The sequence below is a fragment of the Leucopleurus acutus genome (genome assembly GCF_964270905.1).
Source record: "Leucopleurus acutus genome assembly, chromosome: 3".
NCBI lineage: Eukaryota > Metazoa > Chordata > Mammalia > Artiodactyla > Delphinidae > Leucopleurus > Leucopleurus acutus.
Genome location: NC_139145.1, coordinates 20,299,402 through 20,322,302, shown reverse-complemented (window position 1 = coordinate 20,322,302; position 22,901 = coordinate 20,299,402). Strand labels below are relative to the sequence as shown.

General features: G+C 55.8%; 2 protein-coding genes across 2 annotated transcripts in view; one reads left to right on the top strand and one right to left on the bottom strand.

The window, feature by feature from the left end:
• CDHR2 (cadherin related family member 2) overlaps nt 1-15,740 on the top strand; it is a gene marked incomplete at its 3' end in the record, with an annotated part of 34,263 nt that extends 18,523 nt beyond the window's left edge. Inside the window, 28 exon segments of the mRNA XM_082834865.1 lie at nt 491-580; nt 1,195-1,320; nt 1,397-1,543; nt 1,624-1,699; nt 1,799-1,914; nt 2,036-2,269; nt 3,202-3,357; nt 3,441-3,602; nt 3,889-3,950; nt 4,224-4,467; nt 6,874-7,113; nt 8,844-8,913; nt 9,045-9,650; nt 10,477-10,548; nt 10,976-11,025; nt 12,392-12,543; nt 12,693-12,801; nt 12,893-12,981; nt 13,607-13,675; nt 13,787-13,864; nt 13,959-14,019; nt 14,109-14,233; nt 14,769-14,882; nt 14,964-15,044; nt 15,507-15,595; nt 15,598-15,644; nt 15,646-15,679; nt 15,682-15,740. Coding sequence (XP_082690991.1) covers nt 491-580; nt 1,195-1,320; nt 1,397-1,543; nt 1,624-1,699; nt 1,799-1,914; nt 2,036-2,269; nt 3,202-3,357; nt 3,441-3,602; nt 3,889-3,950; nt 4,224-4,467; nt 6,874-7,113; nt 8,844-8,913; nt 9,045-9,650; nt 10,477-10,548; nt 10,976-11,025; nt 12,392-12,543; nt 12,693-12,801; nt 12,893-12,981; nt 13,607-13,675; nt 13,787-13,864; nt 13,959-14,019; nt 14,109-14,233; nt 14,769-14,882; nt 14,964-15,044; nt 15,507-15,595; nt 15,598-15,644; nt 15,646-15,679; nt 15,682-15,740 — 3,558 coding nt within the window.
• Nucleotides 15,741-19,492: 3,752 nt separating this feature from the next.
• GPRIN1 (G protein regulated inducer of neurite outgrowth 1) lies at nt 19,493-22,413 on the bottom strand (the record flags this gene model as incomplete). Its single annotated transcript, XM_082836954.1, is given in 2 exon segments — nt 19,493-22,221; nt 22,224-22,413. Coding segments are annotated over 2 exon segments (2,805 nt in total). The 5' UTR covers nt 22,300-22,413.
• Between the last annotated feature and the right edge of the window lie 488 nt (nt 22,414-22,901).

Genomic DNA, 22,901 nt, shown 5'->3' with positions numbered 1-22,901 from the left:
CAGGATTTTCAAAGATCTTTTTGGCCACCGTGAAGAAACAGTGAGGGTGTGGACAGGTCCTAGAGGAAAAGCCTCCCAAAAGAACCTTCCAGCTCTGCGAGGTGCTGTGTGGAACCTACCGATGGACGCTACAGAGAACACACAGGGCTGTTTAAGCAGGGGAGTGGCACAACCTGAGTTCTGGAATGGTCACTCATGGTGGTCCTGAGGGGCGCTGCAAATCAGAAGCCAGCTCAGGTTTCAGGGAGGCTGTGTGGGGAGAGGAGAAGGGGGAACTCTGCTCCCTGCCTCTATCCAGATGCCCCGAGAAGCCCAGCCCAGGTGGGAAGGAAAGGGGGACATCTGTGGAATGCTGGGTTTCAGGTTCTGGAAGGTCCATCGCTATCCCCGTGGTACAGCTGGGGGCACTGAAACTCCAGGAGGGGGCATGATGTGCTTGGGCATGGAGGAGATGTGTTGGAGCTCAGAGGTGACAAAACCCTTGTTACAGACCCTGCCGGTTGGCTCCCTGGTGTTCTCTGTGCTGGCCAAGGACAAAGACACGGGGGCCGGAGGCGCCGTGGTGTACTCCATAGAGAAGGTAAGTGTGTGCGGGTCCACGTGGGAGTGTGGGCGCCACCTCTCCTCATGGCCGCCAGGGGGCAGCATCTCCCACACAACCTGCAGGGACCTTGCGGAGCAGGGGCTCTGCGACGGCCCAGCCCTGGTCCCCACGCCTTCCTCTGGCCCCCCTCTGGACCAGCCGCCTAAGGAGGGTGCCTGCTGCAGACCGGACTCTCCTTCCCACCCTCTCGCCTGGGGCACTGTCTGTGTCTTTGCGCGGTTAGCGTCACACCACCTGGTGGCTGCGGCAATCCTGGCTTCAAAGAAGAGGAAATCAAGGCTCAGAGCGGTCCAGGGTCTTGTCCAAGGTCACACAGACAGTGGCGGGTGTGACCCCAGTTTCACGAAGACACATTGGCTAGCCACGGCCCCCATCACTGAGCGCCCACTACATGCCTGGAACCTACCTTAGCTCACTTGACCCTGTTTTCGTCCCACTGAGGCGATATCTAGCCCATTTCCCAGGCTCAGAGAGGTTAAGTGACCTGGTGAGGTCGAGAGCAGAGCCAGGATTCGACCCCAGGTCTCTCAGAGCAGGTCCTGGGGACAGGGCTGTCCGGGGGAGCCTGGCCTGACTGTGCTCTGCCTCAGGTCATCCCTAGCACGGACAGCAGTGAGTACCTCTTTGGGATCCTGCCCAACGGCTCCATCATCCTCAACGGCAGCCTCAGCTACAACAACAAGAGTGCCTTCTATCAGCTGGAGCTGAAGGCCTGTGTGAGTGCAGGCGCAGGCGGGGTCGGGGGCATCGGGACCCGAAGCCCCGGCTTCATGGAGACCCATCTCCCGGCAGGACTCAGGCGGCGAGTACAACAACAGCATCGTCGTCCAGTGCTCCTCGCCTGTCTTCGTGTCCATCTCTGTAATCGATCAGCCAGACCTGGACCCCCAGTTTGTCAGGGAGTTTTACTCGGCCTCTGTGCCTGAGGATGCACCCCAGGTGTGCCAGGGAACTGGAGGGGTCTGGGTGGAGACAAGAGGTGGGGAAAGGGTCTGGCCACTGACCATGCCTTCTTGCAGGGAACCTCGGTGCTGAAGGTGGAGGCCATGGATGGCGACAGAGGCATCAATGACCCTGTGATCTACAGCATCTCCAGTGAGAATGGGGTGTCCCCAGGCTGGGGCTGAGGCAAGGGAAGGGGTGGGGGCTCTGTCAGAGCCACTGGAAGTAGCTGCTCCTGCTGCCTTTTCCCAGACTCCACAAGGCCTGGCTGGTTCGACATTGGGCCAGACGGGGTGATCAGGGTCAACGGTTCTCTGGACAGAGAGCAGCTGCTGGAGGAGGATGAGGAGGTGCAGGTGCAGGTCATGGTGAGTGAGAGGGCCACTGCCCACTTTGTACCCTGACTTTCTAAACTCTGACCTTTGATCTCAGCTCTCTCTGAATTCTGGTTTTCTGATCTCTGCCTCTCGGCCTCTGCTCTGCTCTCAGGCCACCGAGGTGCACCCCGACGTCTATGGGCAGGAGGCCAAGGTGAGCATATGGGTCAAGCTGAGAGTGACAGACGTCAATGACCACAAACCTGAGTTTTACAACTGCAGCCTCCCAACCTGCACCTTCACCCCCCAAGAGGCTCCAGTCAACTTCACTGGCTACGTGGACGAGCACGCCTCCACCCGCATCCCCATCGATGACCTAACCATGGTGGTCTACGACCCAGACAAGGCAGGGGCACCCAGACCATGCGTGGCATGGGTGGAAGTGATGGTTGGGAGATCGTTGGGGGAGGGAAGTGGCAAGTGACCAGCAGAGTGCAGCACCACAGTGCTCGGTGGGGCAGTGGGCAGTGGGCAACAGTGGTGCTGACCATGAGTGGTGGTCGGAGTTGTTGGGTGACACTTGGAACTGCTGAGTGATGTTGACCTGGCTGGTAGTCTTGTGTTCAGGGTGGTGCTACGTGGCGGGGAACAGAAAGGCAGCACTGAGAGGAGGTTGGTCCTGGATGCTGGGTAATGTTGAGTGGAATGTAAGTTTTGGCGGTGTTGAGTAGAGGGGGTAGTGATGTGTGGATGGTGAAGTTGCGGGGTGCTGGGATAGTACTGGGTATTGGGGGATGTGGGCAGTTTTGAGGACAGTGTGGTCTGGGTGGCTGTCAAGTTGGACAGTATTCCTAGGTGGAGGTTGATACTGAGTGGTGGGTGATTTGGGTAGTATTGAATGCTGAATAACCATGGATGGTGTTTGGTAGTATTTGGTGATAATAAGTTGGTACAAAATGTCGACTGGAGGGTGATATTGGGTAGTGGTGGATGGGTGGGTGTGTTGAGATGGTGGTTGGCCTTGACTGGAGAGGGGTGTGGAGTAAGGGGGTGTGGATAATGGACCGATGTTGGACATTGATGATATTTGGTGTTGGTATGGGTGGTGGAGGGTGGTGCATGGTGGCTGGTACGGAAGACTCAAAGGGAGTGAGGGGTGTGTGTCCAGGCACTGCAGCCCAGGCTGGGGCCTCGGGGAGGTCTTCTTCTGATGAGCCCACATTGACAGGGACTAGTGACTAGCCTATCCTCCTGGGACCTGTGGCCAGGGATTGGGAGAAAGATGCAGGTGGGTACATTGCAGGAGTGGGGTCCCTAATATACAGCCCACGTCTACAGGGCAGCAACGGCACCTTCCTGCTATCCCTCCGGGGCCCTAATGTTGAAGCCTTCAGCGTCTCCCCGGAGCGGGCGGCGGGCTCAGTGGATGTGCAGGTGCTGGTGAGAGCACCGTCGCTGGTGGACTACGAGACACAAACGGTGATGCTGGTGCAGGTGAGGGGTACTCTGGGGCACCACGGAGAGCAGGCCATGGGGTGCTCCAGTCCCAATGTCGCTGCCTCTTCCCCTGTCCTCAGGTCGTGGCCACTGACTCGGTCAGCAGAAGCTCCTCGGTAGCCTTGGTGACCATCCACCTTAGAGACATTAATGATCACAGGCCCACATTCCCCCACAACCTGTACAACCTCAGTGTCTCCGAGCACAGTGCGGTCGGCTATGTGGTCACCAACAGCATCCAAGTGAGTGATGGGGGACAGGGCTGGGCAGGGCTGGGAGAGATGCGGAGATGGGCAGGCCTGGGGCTGTGGCCCTGCTGGAGTCCCAGTATCATCTGATGTCAGCGGGGGCCAGCAGGTGTGTATGCGCGTGCGCATGTATGTGATGTCTATGTGTCAGTCTGAGTGTGTCGGGGGCTTCTCCCTCTGGGTCAGGAAGCAGGACGGCTCTGTCCTCGTCAACTGCACGGTTGACAGTGCAGGTGTGGCTTCTGCTCAGTGTCCCATTATCTATCTCTCTGCCTCACAGGCCTCCGACCCAGACACGGGCGAGGGGGGCCGCATCACCTACAGCTTGCTTCCGGGGAATGGGTAAGTTACCCGGGTGGGCAGCGGGCAGGTGGGCGAGGGGGACCCCGGCTCACCTCTCTGCCTCACAGCAGGGCTAGAGGAGTCAGATAAAATATAGGGTACCCAGTTACATTTCAACTTCAGATAAACAATGAATGGGTTTTTTTTTTTTAGTATAAGTAGGTTGCAAATATTCCATGGGACGTCCTAAAATATTTTTCATTGTTTATCTGAAATGCAAATTGAAGTGGGCATCCTGTATCTTTATTTGCTCCATCTGGCCACCCTGCACAGGGTGGACATCTTTGCGGTGGATCCAGCCTCGGGGACAGTGACGGTGAGAAACAGTGAGCTGCTGGATCAGGAGAAGCAGGCTGTGTACTACCTCACGTTGCTGGCCACGGACGGCGGGAACATGTCGTCCTCCACCATGCTGCAGATCGTTGTGCTGGACATCAATGACAACAAGCCCGTGGTCAGCGGTTCCTACAACATCTTTGTCCAGGAAGAGGAGGGCAATGTCTCCGTGACCATCCAGGTGCGAGCCGGCCTGTAGCTGATGGGTGGGAGGGGCACACGGCACCAGGCCTGCCTCTGTAGTCCTGCTGGTCCTGGGTTGGAATCTGGGCTCTGCTGTGTAGTCCTGAGAAAGTCACTCAGTCTCTCTGGGCCTCCGTTTCTTCTTTGGAAAATGAAGACAATCTCAGTACTTATTCCCAGGGTCATAACGGATGTAAAGTGCTCGGCACAAGGCCTAGCACAGAACAAGCCCTCAAAAACATATTGCTCTTTTAAATTCAGGAGCCTGCCTCATTCCAAAAAGGATTTGAGGTGGCTTAGATTTAAAAGTGTGATAAAAGAAATAAGGAAAAAGAGAAAATAAGGATGGTATTTTTTTAAAGTGCACAAAGGTAGAAGCCATACAATTGCTAAGAGTGGGCTGAATACTCAGTTCTGAGCTTCCTAATGGCCAAAGCAAAAATGGAAATGAGATCAGTGGTCAGGTTCACAGACTCAGTGAGATAAAAACGCACTACTGGCTCCAGAGGAACACTGGAAAGAAGCTTCTCCCCTGATTCTGAGGCCTTCAGAAGCTTCTCCACTGAGTCACCTGTAAGGGGATCTTGTGAGAATTGAGAAACCAGGTCCTTGGAATGACAATCACATGGCCGTGGAGCCCTCCCGTCTTTCCGGGGCTTGTGGTTTCCAGAGTACATTCCCATCTCTGATCTCTTGACAAACTTATGAAGTAGGTGCTCTAATGCTCCCCATTTCACGGAAGGAGAAAACTGAGGCTCAAAGAGGTTAAGTGACTTTTCTGTGGTTATACAGCCAGTCAGTGGCAGTGCTGAAACCTGGGCCTTCCTTCACGCACCTCAGTGCTCCTCACCCTGGTCTGTGAGCTCTTTGGGGCAGGAGCATTTCAGATCTGCTGCCAGAACCATGGTGCCCAGTGTGAGGCCTGAGAAGTGCTTGGTGAATTAACCGGCCTGAGTTCAGAGTGCCAAGGAATGAACAGAAGAGTTTTTCATTTCATAAACACGATCCCAACAGATCTGAAACAAAAACCTGAAGGTGGCAGTGGGCAGAGAGGAGGGGAAAGAATTGGATCCAAGTGGGACTAGCCTAGCTCTGTATTCAAAGCCATGTTTGCTGAGCACCTACTATGCACCAGGCCCTTTGCTGGGCCCTGGGTCCTCCGAGATGAACCCACCATAATTCCTGCCTTCAGGGAGGGTGGCGGACCATCATCCAAGGGTGTCACTTGTGCTGTACTGAAGGTAGCACAGGGGTTGTGGAGGACCAGGGGAGGCACCAATCTGACCTGGAGTCAAGCAGACAAGGTGTAGAGGGCATTCATGTGCATGTGCAAAGGCCTGGTGGCAGGGAAGAGCATCTTGTGCTCTCCATGCTGGATCACCCCAAAAGCACACTAAGCATGTGTTCACAACCTTGGTAGGACAGAAACACACACACACACACATACACACACACACACACACACACACACACACACACAGATTGGAAGAAGAATTTCAGCTATTTAAAAAATATAGCACTGAAGTAGTCATCATGGGAAAGTCAGAATCTTGTTGGACTTCACACTTATTTATTTATTTGGCTGTGCCGCATGGCTTGTGGGATTTCAGTTCTCCATCCAGGGCTTGAACCCGGGCTACAGCAGTGTAAGCCCAGAATCCTAACCACTAGGCCACCAGGGAATTCCCCCCCACTTTTTTTTTTTTTTTATTAAATTTATGGCTGTGTTGGGTCTTCACTGCTGCGTGCAGTTTTTCCGTAATTGCGTTGAGCGGGGGCTACTCTTCGCTGCGATGAGCGAGTGGCTTCTTTTGCTGAGGAGCACAGGCTCTAGGTGCGCGGGCTTCAGTAGTTGTGGCTCGCAGGTTCCAGAGCACAAGCTCAGTAGTTGTGGTGCACGGGCTTAGTTGCTCCGCGGCATGTGGGATCTTCCCGGACCGGGGCTCGTACCCATGTCCCTTGCATTGGCAGGCGGATTCTTAACCACTGCGCCACCAGGGAAGTCCACACACATACACTTATTTTTGTTTATTTTAAACTTCGACTGTCTATATTATACTGCCCCAACTCCTCCCTCCCCACTAGAATATCAGCTCCATAAGGGAACTGTCTTGATCGTGGCTCTATTCCCAGTACCTAGAACAGGGCTGAGCATGTGGTAGGTAAACATTTGTGGGATGAATGAGTGACCTCAATGTTTCAGGCCTCAGAAGCTCTTGAAAGCTGTTGGTCTGGCCTCTCAGATGCAAGACTGAGACTGGGAGATTGGGGAGCATCCCTCTGGCTTCAGGCCCAGTTACTGCCCTCATGGGCCAGCGCTGGAGGGAGAGTCCAGACTGCAGGGCAGGGGCTGGGGCCGGGGAGCACCTGATGGCTGACGTCCCAACCCTGCTTACCTGCACAGGCTCACGACGATGATCAGCCAGGCACCAACCACAGCCTTCTGCGCTTCAGCCTGCTGAGCAGCCCCTACAGCCACAACTTCTCAGTGGACCCCGACAAAGGGATCCTCAGAAACCTGGGGCCCTTGGACCGAGAGGCCATCAACCCCACCCTGGGGGGCCGCATCGTGCTGACCGTGCGCGTATCTGATTGTGGCGAGCCTGCCCTCTGGACTGACGTTAATGTCACCATCACTGTGGAGGTAAGGTCTGGCTCAGCCGGGGACAAGGTCCAGGATGAGCCCTGGACTGGGGGGCTCCTGAGCAGATGGCCAGCTCCCCATCCTCCCAACTCAAGTCACATTTCTGCCCTTTGCAGTGCGGTGGGTAAAAGAGTTCTGGAGCCAAGCTGATGGGTCAGAATCCTGGCTCATTTGTTGTGTGGTCTTAGGCAATCGCTCAACTTCCCTGTGTTCTCAAGTTCCTCATCTGTAAAATGGGGATGAAGATAATATAAAACGAGTTAAAAAATGGAAAGTGTTTCAAAGAATGCCCGGCCCAGAGAATACACTCAGTGTATACCTGGTCCTGCAAGGGAGGGCTTGTTTAGCACCATTTTATTGATCAAGGGACTAAGACACACAGAGGTTCTGTAGCCTGCCTCGGGTCACAGAATGGGGTTTTGAATCCAGTCTGTCTGATTCTAAGGCCGCCACTGGGTCACAGGCACCTTCCTCTACGATGTCCAGAATGTGGTTGGTGCCCCCTTGGGTTGTGCAGTGCACAGCCTGAACCACCCCACACAGCAGCCCTGTTTCCCACTGGGTTGGGATGTGCCGCTTTCCCACAAGGATCAGAATGAGACCTCAGGGAAAATAGAGAAACAGAAGTCGGATGAGGACTTGCCAGCTGTCCTTGGGGTGGAAGTAGGCCTCAGAGAAGGAAGAAAGCAAAATTGCATTTCCTGAGCGAGAAGAGTCCTTTCACACCCAGGAGCTCTGTGAGTAGGGAGGACCACTCCACCTTGCAGATGAAGATATTGAGGCCCAGAGAGGTCAAAGTCACATGTGAGGAAGAGGTGGAGCTGGACTGAACTCAGAGCTGTGCTCTTAGCCCCTCCTGTGAGTTAGGACGGCCTTGAGAGTGCAGTTGGCCATGTGCACGGAGGCAGTAATGCCATCTCTGGGAAATTGCCATCAGAAATTACATCTGGTTAAGGGGGAGAGGGCTCAGTTTTCAAAGATGTTCTCTCTACCATTATTTAGAAAAAGCTGAAAGCAAAAGCAGACACCTCTGGGCCATCCTGGGGAAGGACTGGGAAAGCCAAGGGCGCCCAGCACGCACCAGCATCAGGGGAGGAAGCACAGGCAGAGTTGGCCTGATGCTGTGACAGCAGGGGCAGCACTCTGTCTGGGCGGGGTGACCAGGGCTGGAGAGGGAAGGCGAGAACAGAACACAGCGGACGTCTCAGGACAGGACCAGGTCAAGCCCTGGCAGGTCCCCCCAGCCCAGCCCCACCTGAGCACAGAGTGAGTGTCTTGGGGTTGACCGAGGGCAGGAGGGACAGGAGAAAGGAGGGGACCAGGGAAATCTTGGGCCTTTGTGGGATCATGGTGGTATTGGGGCCAACCCAATAAATCCGAGAGATGGGGAGTCAAGCTGGGCCAGACAGGGACACAGGTGGGGACTCAGAACTATCCCTCCCAAGAGCAGGGTCTAAGACGGCTCTGAGTGGTGCACAGGGAAACAGAGTGTACACCAAACTTCAGAGTACCGCCACAGACCTCTGAGCCCCAGGGGTGGGGTCTGGGCGAGTTCTGTCTGCTTGAAGCCTGTTTCATCATCTAGGAAGCGGGCAGTGCTGTCTGAGGAGACCTGGACAGAGAGTCTGGGCCTCGGGCCAGGGGAAGTATGGGCTTCTCAGACTGGCTCTGGGGTTGCTGAACCTGGGGTCTCCTGAGTTCCCTGGGCTCAGAACTGCCTCTGTCTGCAGGACATCAATGATAATCTTCCCATCTTCAACCAGTCCAGCTATTCCTTCTCAGTGAGGGAAAGGGACCCAGGTAAGTCCTCCCTCGGCCAGGCTATACAACCCCTTCGAGGGCAGGCCTGAAGCCCCCAAGGGGAGTGAGGACAGAGGATGCCCCCAGTGGCCAGGTCAGGGGTCCCTCTACACTCTGCCCCTCATTCACAGGAGTGCTGGTGGGCGTGGTGGAGGCCTGGGATGCAGACCAGACGGAAGCCAACAACCGCATCAGCTTCAGCCTATCAGGGGGTGGTGCCAACAACTTCTTGATCCGAGGCTTGGTGCTGGGGTCTGGGCTGGCAGAGGGCCACCTCTGGCTGCCCTTGGACGTGAGCCTGGACTATGAGACACAGGACTTCTTCAATCTGACAGTGAGTGCTGAGAGCCCAGACCCCCAGGGGCGTGACGCCACAGCAAAAGTCCTCGTGAATGTGGAGGACGTGAATGACGTGCCACCCACCCTGGACTCAACCTCGCTCCGGGGCATCCGTGTGGCTGAGAATGGCTCGCAGCATGGTATAGTGGCCGAGGTGGTGGCTCAGGACAGGGACACCATGTCCCAGGTGGAGGTACAGCTTGTGAACGTCATCTGTACCAAGGCCGGGGTCGACGTGGGCAGTCTGTGCCATGGCTGGTTCTCTGTGCTGGCCAACGGCTCTGTGTTCATCCATCAGAGTGAGGTCATCGACTATGAGACCTGTGACCTGGTCACGCTGGTTGTGCGGGCCTATGACCTCACAACGGACCCCCGCTTCCAGGCCTACAGTGACAATGGTGAGGCAGCCTGGCCTGCAGGGCTCAGCAGGCTGTAACATAGGGGCTGTGGGAAAGAACTGGCGCCTGCAAGGTCTGGATTCAAATTGTGGCTCCAGCCCTTACCAGCTGTTCCACTGGGAAAGTCATGACACCTCCCCAAGCTTTAGTAGCCCCATCTATCAAGTGGAGCTGGGTAGTAGGTTGGCTGTGAAGATTAAATGAGAATATATATGTAAAGCATTTCATGCAGTGTTTGGCACATAGTAAACACTTAATTAATGCTATTATGTTGTGAGGCAGCGTAAAAGAAAGAGCACACTTCAGAGCCACATGTGCACTCAGATCCCACCTCTGACACCAAGTAGCAATAACAATCATATTAACAGCTAGCGTATATTGAATCCTTACTACAGCCAAGATCTATGCCAGGTACCTTGCAAGCATTTCTTCATTTTATTCCCACACAATCCATGTGGTAGGTGGTCCCTATCCATTTTTATAGATGAGGAAACTGAGGCAGTTCAATAATCTAGATTACACAGCTAGTAAGTGTCAGAATAATGTTATGGTCGGGTGGGACATACCTGGGTTGGGCTCAGTCTTGGCCCACTGCTCTTGCTGTGTGACTTTGGACAAGTTGCTTCTCCTCTCTGAGGTCTGGGGAGGATGCTCCCTCCTACGAAGGCCAGAGGAGACTGAGTCAGCATCCTGAGTCAGGAGCAGGGGAGGGGACTGAGCATGGGTGATGCATGGGAGGGAGGCTGCTAGGAGCAAGACTGAGGATGAGACTTTCTGGGTCAGGTCTTCGCTTAGACACCAAGACCAGCCAACATTTCCCCCCTAGGAAGCCTCCCCATCACCATCGAGGATGTGAATGACAATGCACCCTACTTTGTGCCTGAGAATAAGACTTTTGGTAAGCAGCAAGGCCCTCCCTCCCCACCCACACTGTACTCTGCCAGGACTACTTTTGGGCAACTCCCACAGATGCTCCTCAGACCCCAGGTGTGCACTTAGAAAGGGAAGAAGGCCTCCAACCCTGCCTCTCCCTCAGGGTTTCAACAGGAGGGGAGACCTGAGTTTTCACCCCAGCTCTGTCCCAACTCACATCTGACCCTGGGCCAGGCCCTCCTTCTCTGGGCCTCAGTTTCCCCATCTGCACAATGAGAGGTGGAGGACCTGCTAACTAACGGCTTAGGGGTAGTTGTAATGGGGGGTCTCTGGTGGTAGAGAGGTTAACGGCAGGTTTGGTGGGGTGAGCCCTGAGCTGGGCTTACGGTCGGCACTTGGCCAATTGGGCACTGGTTCTGACCCCACTGACCTCTTCCTGTCCACACCTGTAGTGATCATCCCAGAACTTGTGATACCCAACCAGCAGGTGGCTTCTGTCCAGGTAAGTCCTTGGCTCCAAACGTTGTCATTCACATTAGCTCCAGGAGACACAGGGCCTAGGCCTTTAAGTCCTTCAGCTGCCCCCAGAATGTTTTAACACTAGAAAGAAAATCTATTGGCTCCGACATATGAAAAGAAAACCTCAGAATGGAAATGAACACCTGCTTAATTGATACGATTAAACTCCATTAACTGTTAAATGTAGTATTCATAAAAATTTCATGACCGTAAAAATCACTTGCAGTGGTTTTCTCACTACACCAGAATTCTGGAGTATTACAGAGAAACCATAGTAACGGTAAATTAAACAAGTTCCTCGTATTAAATAATTTTCAGAGCAAAGTTGTAAAAATACTTTCAATTTTTATGGCATTGTATGTGTTTATTAGAGGGTGGCAGCTATGCCATGCAGGGGGGGCGGGTAGTGTGGCCTCCCACACAGCCCTGGGGCCTGGGCCTGGCTGGGCCTCTTACTGAGCTGGGGAGCTGCCATACCTTTCTGGAACTCACTTTCCCTCCTGGACAAGGAGCTGTCAGTTCTTTGCAGTAACTCCTTAGGGTTAAGAGATGGGTTATATGTGGGCGTCACGCCCTGTGCTGAGGAAAGGGCACAGGTGTGGCGATGGATGGGCCTGGCCCTCCCCACTTAGAGCTGTGTGTGCCTGTGGGCAGGACAGGGTCTCTCTCAGAACCCCAGCGTTCTCCCATAAAAGGGGGATAGTGATTCTCCCTCTCTACGTTCTTTCTAGGCTTAAACATTCAGTTTTCCAGTCTTCAGCCAATTGCATTCTAATGTCATGAGTCTGGCCATGGCTTTGAACAATTTTCTTTAAATTGACTCCTTTTTGAAACATAAACACCAGCTTTGGCCTCATCCTGAAACGTGATGTCAGTGGACTCACAGCTCTGTGTGTTGGTTATATTCTTCTCTAAAAGGCACTAGAATGAATAAAATTGCTGTGCCCTTTCCCCCCATCATTTTGTGGTCCACTAGGGGAATTCGTACTCATGTTAGCAAGCACTGAAACGAGGGATCTAAGGGAAGGTGACTGGCACACAGTAGGTGCCCAGGAAATCTGAGTGTCCCTGAGCTTGTGTGTGTGTGTGGCAGTGGTGGGGGCGGGGGAGAGCAGGGTGGGATTTCCACACGGGAGGGACTTTGGGCAATGACCTGTTGAGCTGGGGCGTCAGAAGCAGGGACTTGTTCAAACACTGTTTGTTTAAAGCATTTGGTCAGTGGCCTGGGGAAGGCTGATAGAGGTCATGGGGACCAGCCTCCCAGGCCACCCTAGCCTCAGACTCCTGCTGGGGATGGAGGGGTGCCTGGCCTGGCCTGGTCCGCAGTTGTTGTTCGCCCTTGCTCCTAGGCCAGAGACAATGACTCAGGGAACAATGGGGCCATCCTGTTCTCCATCCTCCAAGTGGATTTCATCGCTAAGGATGGGGCCGTGATCCCTTTCCAGGGCTTCTTCCATGTCTCCACTTCCTTGGAGGCCAGCGTGTTCATTGGCAACATTGAGTAACTGTGGGCAGCCCCTGGATGGGGTGGGGGGAGCCAAGCAGGGCCTCAAGGCAGTGAGTTCCTCATCCTGGGAGGTGTACCAGGAGGTTCCAAGGAGACTTCAGCTTGGGTTTCAGGACTGAGCTCTGCTCTCCTACCTTCCATAGGCTGGTGACCAACCTTGATTCTACTCTCCAAGGAACTTACCAAGTGACCGTCAAGGCCCAGGACAGGCCATCTGAGGGTCCTGCCCAGGAAGCCAAAATCACCCTAAATGTGAGTGTCGGGTTCTGCCTTCAGTTCCTAGTGCCCTCTGCCAACCCCTGGGTCCCTTGTGCCTCATCTTCCCCCTACCCTCTTTCTGTAGCTCTTCACTGTGGACCAGAGTTACCGTGTGAGGCTGCAGTTCTCCATGAGCAAGGAGGAGGTGGGCGCCAACACGGAAGAGATTAAGGCGTAGGTCTGGGGAGCTGGGAGGGGGCTGTAGGGTAAAACACGGCCTGGGAGCCTGGTCCCTGACAGAAACCTGGATGGCATATCTCTTAACCCTGTCCCTGACCCACACTTGACCTTGTCCTTGTCTTTTTTTTAAATTAATTTTTATTGGAGTATGGTTGCTTTACAATGTTGTGTTAGCCTCCACTGCACAACAAAATGAATCAGCCATACACATACAGATATCCCCTCCCTTTTGGACTTCCCTCTCATTTAGGTTACCACAGTACATTAGGTAGTGTCCTTGTCTTTGACCCTGTACCTGTACCTGTACTTGCACTTCCTTTCTGCCTGTCCCCAGAAGCCTATGGTTGCCTGGGCAAAGACAGGCCTAAATAGGGCTGCCATGTACAGTTGCAAAGGCTGTGCATTGCACAAGGGCACTCTGCTTGCTAAACTGGAAACCCAGTCCCAGAGGAAGGGGCATCCTTGTCTAATTTGCACAGAAGTGCAACTTGCTTAGCCAATGGAGCTATCCAGAGGTGGTGCCCCTCACACAATCCCTAATTCCACTGGCAGAGCCCTGGCCACAGGCCTGGGCTAAGGCCCCTACCCCAGCCCTCTGTGACACCTGCCCCCTTTGCAGGGCTCTTGTCCAGGCGACCAGGACTACTGTCTACATTGTGAACATTCAGGACGTAGAATCCATGGCTCGGTGAGTGCCCACAGGACCGGTGGTTGGGGCGAAGAAGAGAGGACCAGCAGTAGGAGGGGCCTGCCTGTCTGGTGGTTCTGCGCTGTTGGCTTCACCTCTGCCCCATTCCAGGGCCCGAGCCCGTTCCTACCTCGATGCCTACTTTGTCTTCTCAAATGGGTCAGCCTTGACCCTTGATCAGCTGAGTGTGTGAGTGGGGCTGCCCTTGGGGTGGGCAGGAGGGTGAGCAGGAAGCCTGGGGGATGCCAACGTCCCTCGGGCCTGAGCGGGGCTCTGTGGCCAGGACGATCCGGAATGACCAGGACTCCCTGACCAAGCTGCTGCAGCTGGGGCTGGTGGTGCTGGTGAGTGCCGGCAGGGTGGAGGTAACAGCGGGGGTGAGGAGGGGGGTGTTGACCCTACATCCTCCCCCATCACAATCCTTCTTCTCCAGGGCTCCCAGGGGAGCCAGGAGTCAGAGTTGCCAGACACGCTCCATAACACCATCATAGGATTGGGAGTGGCTTTGCTGCTGGTCATCGTGATCATGACCACGGTCCTCGTGTGTACCCAGAAGAGGTGCTGCTCCCATCACCCCCTGTGTCTTCAACCTTGCCTCTCCCACCACCCAAGATATCTGAGGGGTAGAAAGACCTGGGGTTTAGGTGTCAGGTACATCTGTATTCAATCCCAGGTGACCCGTTATGACCTCTTGGGTACGTTAAACTCCCCTCCCCAAGCCTCAGTTTCCTCAGTTGCAGAATGGGCATGACACTAGATTCCTCAAAGCATTCAAGGGAACCATGCGCATCTCATACCGAGCAAGCTGTCTGGCACATACTATATGTTTAATAAATGCTGCTTCTTTTTACCTTTCCAATACATATGAAGCCAGTAGCCACATCTGGGTTTGATTCTAGGCTTTGCCACTGGTCAGCTGCGTGTTCTTCAGCAAATCATTTCCCTTCTCTGGTTCTTCCTTGTACCCTCTGTAAAATGGAGCTAACACTCCCACCTGCCAGGGTTGTTGTGAAGTCACACTCTCAGGGCCTGCACTGGGCACACAGTGGGTGTGCAGGGAAAATAGTGATGCCCCCCCGCCATGTTCCCCCAGCTACCACCGGAAACTTCGGGCTATGAAGGCTTCCAAGGAGGCCCGGAAGACAGCGGCGGGGGTGATGCCCCCAGTCTCTGCCATCCCCGGGACTAACGTGTACAACACTGAGCGGTAAGTGGGGGTCGAAGGATGGGTAAGAGGCCCCATGGAGTGGTTGAGGCCCATGGTCGCTTGACTGGGCCTTCTTTCCAGTGCCAATCCCGTGCTGAACCTCCCCACCAAGGACCTGGGCTTCGAGTCCCAGTCTTCCTCCAGTGACTTGGACCACGTCAGGTGAGCAGTGCTGGTTGTAGTGGTAGTCATGGTGGTGGTAATGGTGATGGTGACAGTGATGGTGGTGATGGTGATGATGGTGATGGTGATGGTGCTGATGGTGATGGTGGTAGTGGTGATGGTGATGGTGGTGGTGATGGTGGTGGTGGTGATGATGGTGGTGATGGCAGTGGTGGTAATGGTGATGGTGGTGGTGGTGGTGGTAGTGGTGACAGTGATGGTGGTGGTAATGGTGATGGTGGTGATGGTGGTAGTGGTGACAGTGATGGTGGTGGTAATGGTGGTGGTGGTGATGATGGTGGTGATGGCAATGGTGGTAATGGTGGTGGTGATGGTAGTGGTGGTGAGGTGGTAGTCGAGGTAGTGATGGTGATGGTGGTGGTGATGGCAGGGGTAGCTGTTGGTCAGAGACAGGGAGGGCTGGGCCTGCCAACTCTCTGAGCTCCATTATCTCCCTTTCAGCCTCAACTCCCTGGATGACAACTCTGTGGATCTGGAAAATAGCAGGCAGGAAATCAAGGCAAGATGGGGGATGAGCTGGTGCCTGGGGCTTCTGACTTGGGGCTCTTCTCTGAAGGGGTGGGTTTCAGGACAGAGCTCGAGGGACCTCCTGCTGCCATGGGTGTGTCTGCATCTGGCCCTGGGAAACCCCACGGCTTTGGAATGGGGCCCGATCCTTGCTCCTCTACTCATTAACTGTGACCCTGGGTGGGTGAATTCTTCCCTCTGGTTCTCAGTTTTCTCATCTATAAATGGGGATCAGAACACCAAATATGCAGGACTTCTGTGAGGATGAAATAAGAGTGGGTATGAAAACGATCTGGCATAAAACGAGTGGTCAGGAATCTGGTTCCCTCCCTTTATATCCTTTATATAAAAGCTGGTGGGGCGGGGGGAGGAGATCCAGAGATGAACATAATCTAGCCAGGGAGCAAAGGTAGGCTCAGATGAACAACAATACCATCATTTATTCAATAGGTTAGTTGGTTCAGTTAGACCAAGCATTTGTGCAGCCTGGGCTGCTGACTGAAATCACGTGGGGAGCTCTTTAGACCTGAAGATGCCAGGTCACAGCTCAGAGATTCTGATCAGATAGCTGGGGTGGGCCTGGGCAGGAAGGTGCTGCTAAAGCTTCTGGGGTTCTAATGTGCAGGCAGGAGTGAGAACCACGAAAGTAGGAGAGTAGATCAGAGGGCTGAATGGGGGATGGGACGCCAGAACCAGAAGGAACTACCCTCTCCTTCCCACTCTGAAAACCACCACTGGAGTAGAAGCTCTAAGACCCACTGAGCTTTTATAGTCTGCGGTTCTGTGTGTGTGTGTGTGTGTGTGTGTGTGTGTGTGTGTGCGTGCGCGCGCGCATGCGTGCGTAGGGGTGGATATCCACCCACCATTCACCTTATCCACCCTACTTTGGGTCCTGCCCTCAGCCGGGCCCTGCCCTTCCAGGGGGTCCCTTGCTGTTCCTCATGAGTCAGGACTTATTTTCCCTTGAGGACCCCTTACTTGGAAAGATTTGGTCAACCAAAGCCTCTCGTGGGTGTTAAAATATCAGAATGCTGCCCAGGGACCTGGCTGTAACATGGAGGCCTCCAAATGGACCCCCAAGGATGGGGATCATCAATGGTGGTCCAGGCTGCCAGGCAGTGCAGGAGGCCTCTGGGTGGATGGCTCACCTCTGGTTCAAGATGGTTTGGGGCAAAAACTCCAATAAACATATCTGGGGGGAACTGAGGCAGAAGGGAACAGTCTTGTGGGCTGGAGCTTGTGACCCAGCAGGTAGGCCCTGGTGGAGGCCAAAGCTGACCCCCAGAGGGGAGTGGGGTCAGAAACCCCAGCAGTGGGGCTGGACCTGTGGGCTGAGGAGGTTCAGGGAGCTCTGAGAGTCTGGAAAGGGAGAGGGGGCCAGGCCGCTAAGAGTCTTCAAAGCCAAGAAAGAGCCAATCCTGCAATGGCAGGGGGTTGTTCAGTTTCTGAGAAGCTGCCCGAGGCTCCACCCCAACTCCTGCAGTGGTAGGTGGGCCTTGGGGTCTCTGGGTGGGGAACGCAGGTGGGGCTTCCTTCCACAGATCCCTTGGTGCCCTGACTCACCTAAGACTTCCGTAAATGTTTGTGTGGAAGGTCTGTGAGATCTGAGGGCCCATCCAATCCAAACTTTTCAAGCAACCAAGGCCAGGGAGGGGTGCTGAGCTGCCCAAGGTCAGCAAGCTTGCAAGGCCAGGGCAGCCCAGAACCCAGGTATCCTGTCTCCCGGGCCAGGCTGCACTTCCTGGGCTGTACTGTGCCAACTGCTCCCACTGGGGATCTGTGTAGAGGGCTCTGGGAAGCTCAGGCACAACGTTTAGTCCCTCCTGGGGCCCCTCATGTGTTCCACTGTTTACCAGGGACTGGAACAGTCCCAGTCTGGACAAAGCCCTTAGTGTGCCCTGGGGAGGGTGGAGGTGGTGGAGGCTCTGTCCCCGTGGGTGTCTATGTGGTGGAGTAGCTGAGTCTTGGGGCCTGGCTGGTCCACAGGAGGGATTCTTGTGAGGGTGTGACACATCACATGGGGAGGGGTAAGAGGAAAGGCAGGAGACGAGAGAGTGTGTGCCATGATGGCCTGCGGGCGGGATCCTGGGTGTGACATGTCCCTCTGGGGTGGCAGAAGGACCTGCCAAACTCAACCAGGAGCAGCGCTGAGCCATGGACAGGCTTTAGAGCCAGCAAGACCAGCGGTCCAAACACCGCTCTGTCCCTTCCTGGCCAGAGAGCGCTCCGAGCCTCAATTTCCACATCTGTAAAGTGGGGGACATGATCCCTCCCTTGGGGGTCCTGTGGGTACCTCAGCTGATGGATGGTTGCGCCCAGCATGGTGCCTGCCATGAGGTACAGGTGACAGGAACTGTGCTGGACTGGCTCCTTGGCACAAGACACAGGGCCTGGCATCGTTCAGGACTGGGCAGAACACCCAAAGGCCACCATGTCCATGGGTGGGCAAAGGCCAGAGTAGACCCCCTAGGCCCTTCCCTTCACCTGAGCCCATCTGTACCACCAGTATCCATGGCCCCCTCTGGGACAGGGTCAGGAAACTGAGGCCCCAGCCAAGGAGCCATCTGGTCGTGGGCTTGGAGGGCCACCCACTCTCCTAAGGACTGGGGAGATCACCCCATCTTGGCCCCGGCCTCACACCTCCCCTCCCTCTTCCCACAGGAGGAGCCCCTGCACAGTCTGATGGGGCCGGATCCAGAGCCCCTGAACAGAGTGCTGTCAGGAATGAAGGTGGGCACACGTGGACAGCAGAAGGAGGAGCTGGCCTTCACCAACACTGGCCTGAATACCACAGACGTGTGATGGGGGCCCTGCCACAGGACCCTGGCCACAGAGCCCCACATGGGCCCCCACTCTTCTGGGTCACCTTGGAAGAGCCTTGTTATCCCCAAATTATACCTACCCCTCCCTGAACATAATAAGATATCATGTTGCTCCACCCCCGTCTGCTTGTAGCCAATCACAGCTGACAAGAGTTGGGGGAGTATTTTATTACCAATGTATATATTGTGACAGTTTGTAGCCAAAAACCGCGGCTGGAGGGGTGGGACACGGGAACTGAGTTGTCACAAGGGACTTGTGGGGCTCACAGCACTGGGGGACCGAGGGCTGGAGAGGGTGGTCTTTCAGGGACTACTGTGGTTGTAGAATGAGCTCTCCATCCTGCCCCCAATACCCAAGACCAGTTGTCACCCAGGCTGTCTGTGAGCCTCTGACTCTGATCCCCGGACCTGTCTGAGCCCTCTCCCCTTTCTGTGACTCAGCTGCGCCCCCAGGGCACTCCTGCAGCTGCCTTTGGCCTGTCTGCGAATTGTGGACCAGTGTCCAGTGGGGGTGGGGATAGGGTTGGGGATTGGGCCAGATGAGGGGGAGACAGGAACTGGGGACAACTACCAGCATGCAAGAGATGCCCAGGCCATGGGGCCAGCCCGCTGCATGGACATGCACTCGCATACACCCGGGGCCTTGCACATCGGGGGGTCTCACATGTCAATCCTCGCACACTTGGGGTTTTTGTACACAGTCTCTCCCGTTCTGGGGACCTGGCCGCCGCTGGAGACCACAGTGCACCAGTCTGGACATCTCAGGAGCCTGCCTCAGCTCTCAGGGCTGGGAGCGTGGGTGCTGAGCGGGTCCCCAGAGGTTGCCCAGTGTGACCGGGAGGGGGCGGAACTGAGGGCTGTGAGGGGACAGTGGGGTGTCAGGGCTGGGTTCGTGGGCTCATGACCACGAGGGAGCCGGGTAGAGGGCGTTCATTTGTGTGTTTAGGAGGGGAGGGGGCTGGAAAGACAAGATAAGACCCTAGAGGCTGCCCGCCCCTCGGAGGCCTGTCACGCGTCGAGGGGATCCCTTCTAGGGGTCTGGGGTCAAGAAGGGAGCCTGAGAAGGTTGGAAACCCGGGCGTACAAAAGGGGAGCAGATCACTCGGCCGTGGGTCCGGCCCGTGAGCAGCACCGCGGCCGGCGCACACTCTGCAGCAGCGCGCGGAAGAGGCCGGGTGGGCGCTTCGCTGCGCCCTCTGGGGGCGCGGTGCGCACGGAGCCCGCACGGCCCGGGCCCTGACGCGCAGCGGGCGGCGGCGCGGGCGCCCCTTGGCGGCCGTGCTCCTCGATCTGTCGCTCCAGATGCTTCTGGATGGCCATGCCCAGTACCTCCACCTCCATGGCGGCGCCGTACACCTCCCACGTCATGCCCTTTTCGTCCCAGCTCACGTCGCGCACCGGCTCAGCGGCCTCTGGGGGCGCCACGGCGGCTGCCAGTGCGGAGCCCGGCCGCACCCGCACTTCGGGGAAGGCGGGCGGCGCGGCGGCCTGCGGCGTCATGGGCTCCGTGGCCACGGAGCGCGTCTCAGCGGCGCCCAGTGACACCTGTAGGCCCGCGTCCCGGCGAGAGGGCGGCCTGGGCGCGGGGCTGGGTGCGCGCGGCGCCGCCTGGAAGCTGAAGGCCGAGCCGCCCCCGCCGTCCTGCGGAGACATGGGGCTCACGGCCACCGACACACAGGCCTGCGAGCCCGCCTGCGTGCCCGCGTCCTCGCGTGGCGGCGTGGCGCTCGCCTCCCACGACGGCGCCTTGGTGAAGTTGTCGCGAGTTCGCGGCCCTGGCGACGGCGCTACGGCCTCCAGGCCCGGGTTTCTCTCGGCCATAGTGGCCGCCGGGTCCTTCTGGCCAAGGCTGCAGGCCTCGGAGCTGGGCAGTGGCGCTGGCTCCACGCGACCCCCGCTATCCGCGGGGTAAGAAGCGGAGCCGCAGGGTTTGTCATCTGCCTGCCTGGAGGAGGAGGCCTCCGCCTTCTCCAGGGTCAGGTGGGCCTGCTTCCCCGAGGATGGGGGTTCCCCTTTTCCCTGAGGCGCAGAGTCAGTCTTCCCCAGGGCTACAGGCTCCAACTTCCCAGAGACAATAGAGGATCCAGGATCCCCCTTCTCCGAGGTCAGCGGCTTCTCCTGCAAAGATTTAGCCTCTGCTTTTCCTGATGAGGTGGTGCCCTCCTGCCCAGGGGCCCTTGTTTCTGCTTTGCCCTCAGACTTGGGTTCTGCTTTCCCTGAAGCCCTGGGATCCACCTTCGTGGAGTTCATAGGATTGCCCTTCTCTAGAGGCAGAGGATCCACCTTTCCCTCTGGGACAGCTTCTGCTTTTCCCGAGGATGCCTGGACTGTTTTTCCTAGGGTCGTGGGGGCCACCTTTCCTGCAGACTCGGAGTTCATGTCTCCAGGGGGAACAGTTTCTGCCTTTCCCTTGCACACAGGGTCCACTTTACCCAAGGTCGGGGGATCAGCCTTCCCTGAGGCCATGAGACCCACCTTTCCAGGGGCCACAGGACCTGACATTTCTGAAGATAGTGGATCTGCTTTTCCTCCAGTCACTGCCTCAGTTTTTACAGAGGATGGGGGACCCGCTGGGCCTGAGGACACAGGGTCTATCTTTCCTGATGATTCAGGATTCACTTTTCCAGAAGATGATGTTTTTGTATTTCCCACAGAAATGGGATCCCCCTTTCTGGAGGACACTGGGTCCTCCTTTCTTGAGGATGCAGTTTCTGTCTTTCCCACAGACATCAGTTCTGCCTGTCCAGGAGAAAAGGGCTCTGGCTTTCCTGAGGACACAGGATCCACTTTTCCCAAAGAAACTGGACCCGTCTTGCCTGAAGACACAGGGTCCATGTTTTTCAAAGATGTAGGATCCATCTTTCCTGAAAACATGGGATCCACCTGTCCAGTAGACATGGTTTTTGTCATTCTCATAGACATGGACTCTTGCTTTCCTGAGGAGGCAGGATCCATCTTTCCCAGGAACTGAGGGTCCTCTTTTGTAGAGGACACGGTTTCTGCATTAACCATAGATGCAGGCTCTGTCATCCCTAAGTGAGTAGGATCCACCCTTCCAGATGACCCCAGAGCCACTGTTCCAGGGGATACAGGCTTGATTTTGCCTGATGACCCTGGAGTCAGCATACCCAAGGACCCGGGATCTGTCTTTCCTACAGATGCAGAATCCGTGTTTTCCAAGGACATGGGATCCACCTTTTCAGATAGCTCAGGATCTCTCTTTCCCAAGGATACAAGATCTGTCTTTCCTGCAGATGCAGGACCCACCTCTTCTGAGGACACTTGAAGGTCTTTTCCTGAATACCTGGGCTCCTCCTTTTTTGGGAATGCAGGATCCACTTTGCCCAAGGATACAGGATACTCCTTCCTTGCAGACATTGTATCCACCTTGCTGGAGCACTCAGGATCTACCTTTCCCAATGATCCAGGATCCTCCTTTTCTGGGGTCACAGGATCCATCCTTCCAGAAGCCACAGGCTCCGTCTTTCCTGTAAACATGGGATCTGCCTTTCTCAAGGACCCGGCATCTTCTTTTCCTATGGAAATGGAATCTGCCTGCTTTGAAGACTTGGAATCCATCTTCTGTAATAACGTAGGATTTCTGTTTTCTGAGGGTGAAGGGTCAGTTTTCACTGAGGACACAGGCTCTGGCTTCCCAGAGAAGGTGGTTTCTGGTGTCCCTGAGATCAAGGCTCCATGTGTCCCTAATGTCTCCTTGGCGGCTGCCTCTTGGGGAGGGATGCAGGTCAGGGAGGGGAAGGCCAAACTCCTGCCAGGGCCCTCAGAGCACGATGCCCTTTCCCCAGCCCCAGTGGGGTTGCTGTGTCCATGCCTGGGCTTTGGGCAGGGGTGTGCCTTGGGGGTGCAGGGCTGGCCTTTTGCTGGGAGGGGCAGCAGTCCCTCATGGCCGGGCTCCCAGCCCCCAGGCTCCCATCCTGTGGGCAGCAGAGGGCTGTGGGCTGGGGTCCTGGGGGGCTGGAGTCCTTTCGAAGCAGCTGGAGCCAGGCTGGGTCTTCAGCGCTGCCCAACTGCCCTCATGACCATGCTTGGGCCCCAGGTTTCTGTCTGGTTCTGAAACACAGAGAGAGCAGACTCAGACTCAGAGGGGATCCAGTGGGGAGGAGCCTCCATCTGGGCCTCCTCCTTCTCACTCTCTTTCTAGCAGGCGGGGCTTCTCACCACGTTCTCTGCCTTTGTCTGGTCCCCTCCTGCCCATAGGGTCTGGGCTAAAAACATGAACCCAACTATGTCATTCCCCTGCTTCACTGCTCCCAGTGGCCCTCTGGATAAAGGTCAGCCTTCCTAAAATGGCATTCAAGGCCCTTCACAACTTGGCCACAGTCTAACTTTTGCACTCCATCTACCATCACCCCTCCCTTATCAGCCCACCCCATGCAACATGCTACCTAGAAGTTATGCTTTTCTCCTTTAGGCCATGGGTCACAAATTCTGATGCCATAGGAGCCAGGTAGGTAATTTAATTGAGGGAAACAAACTGGGTACAGAA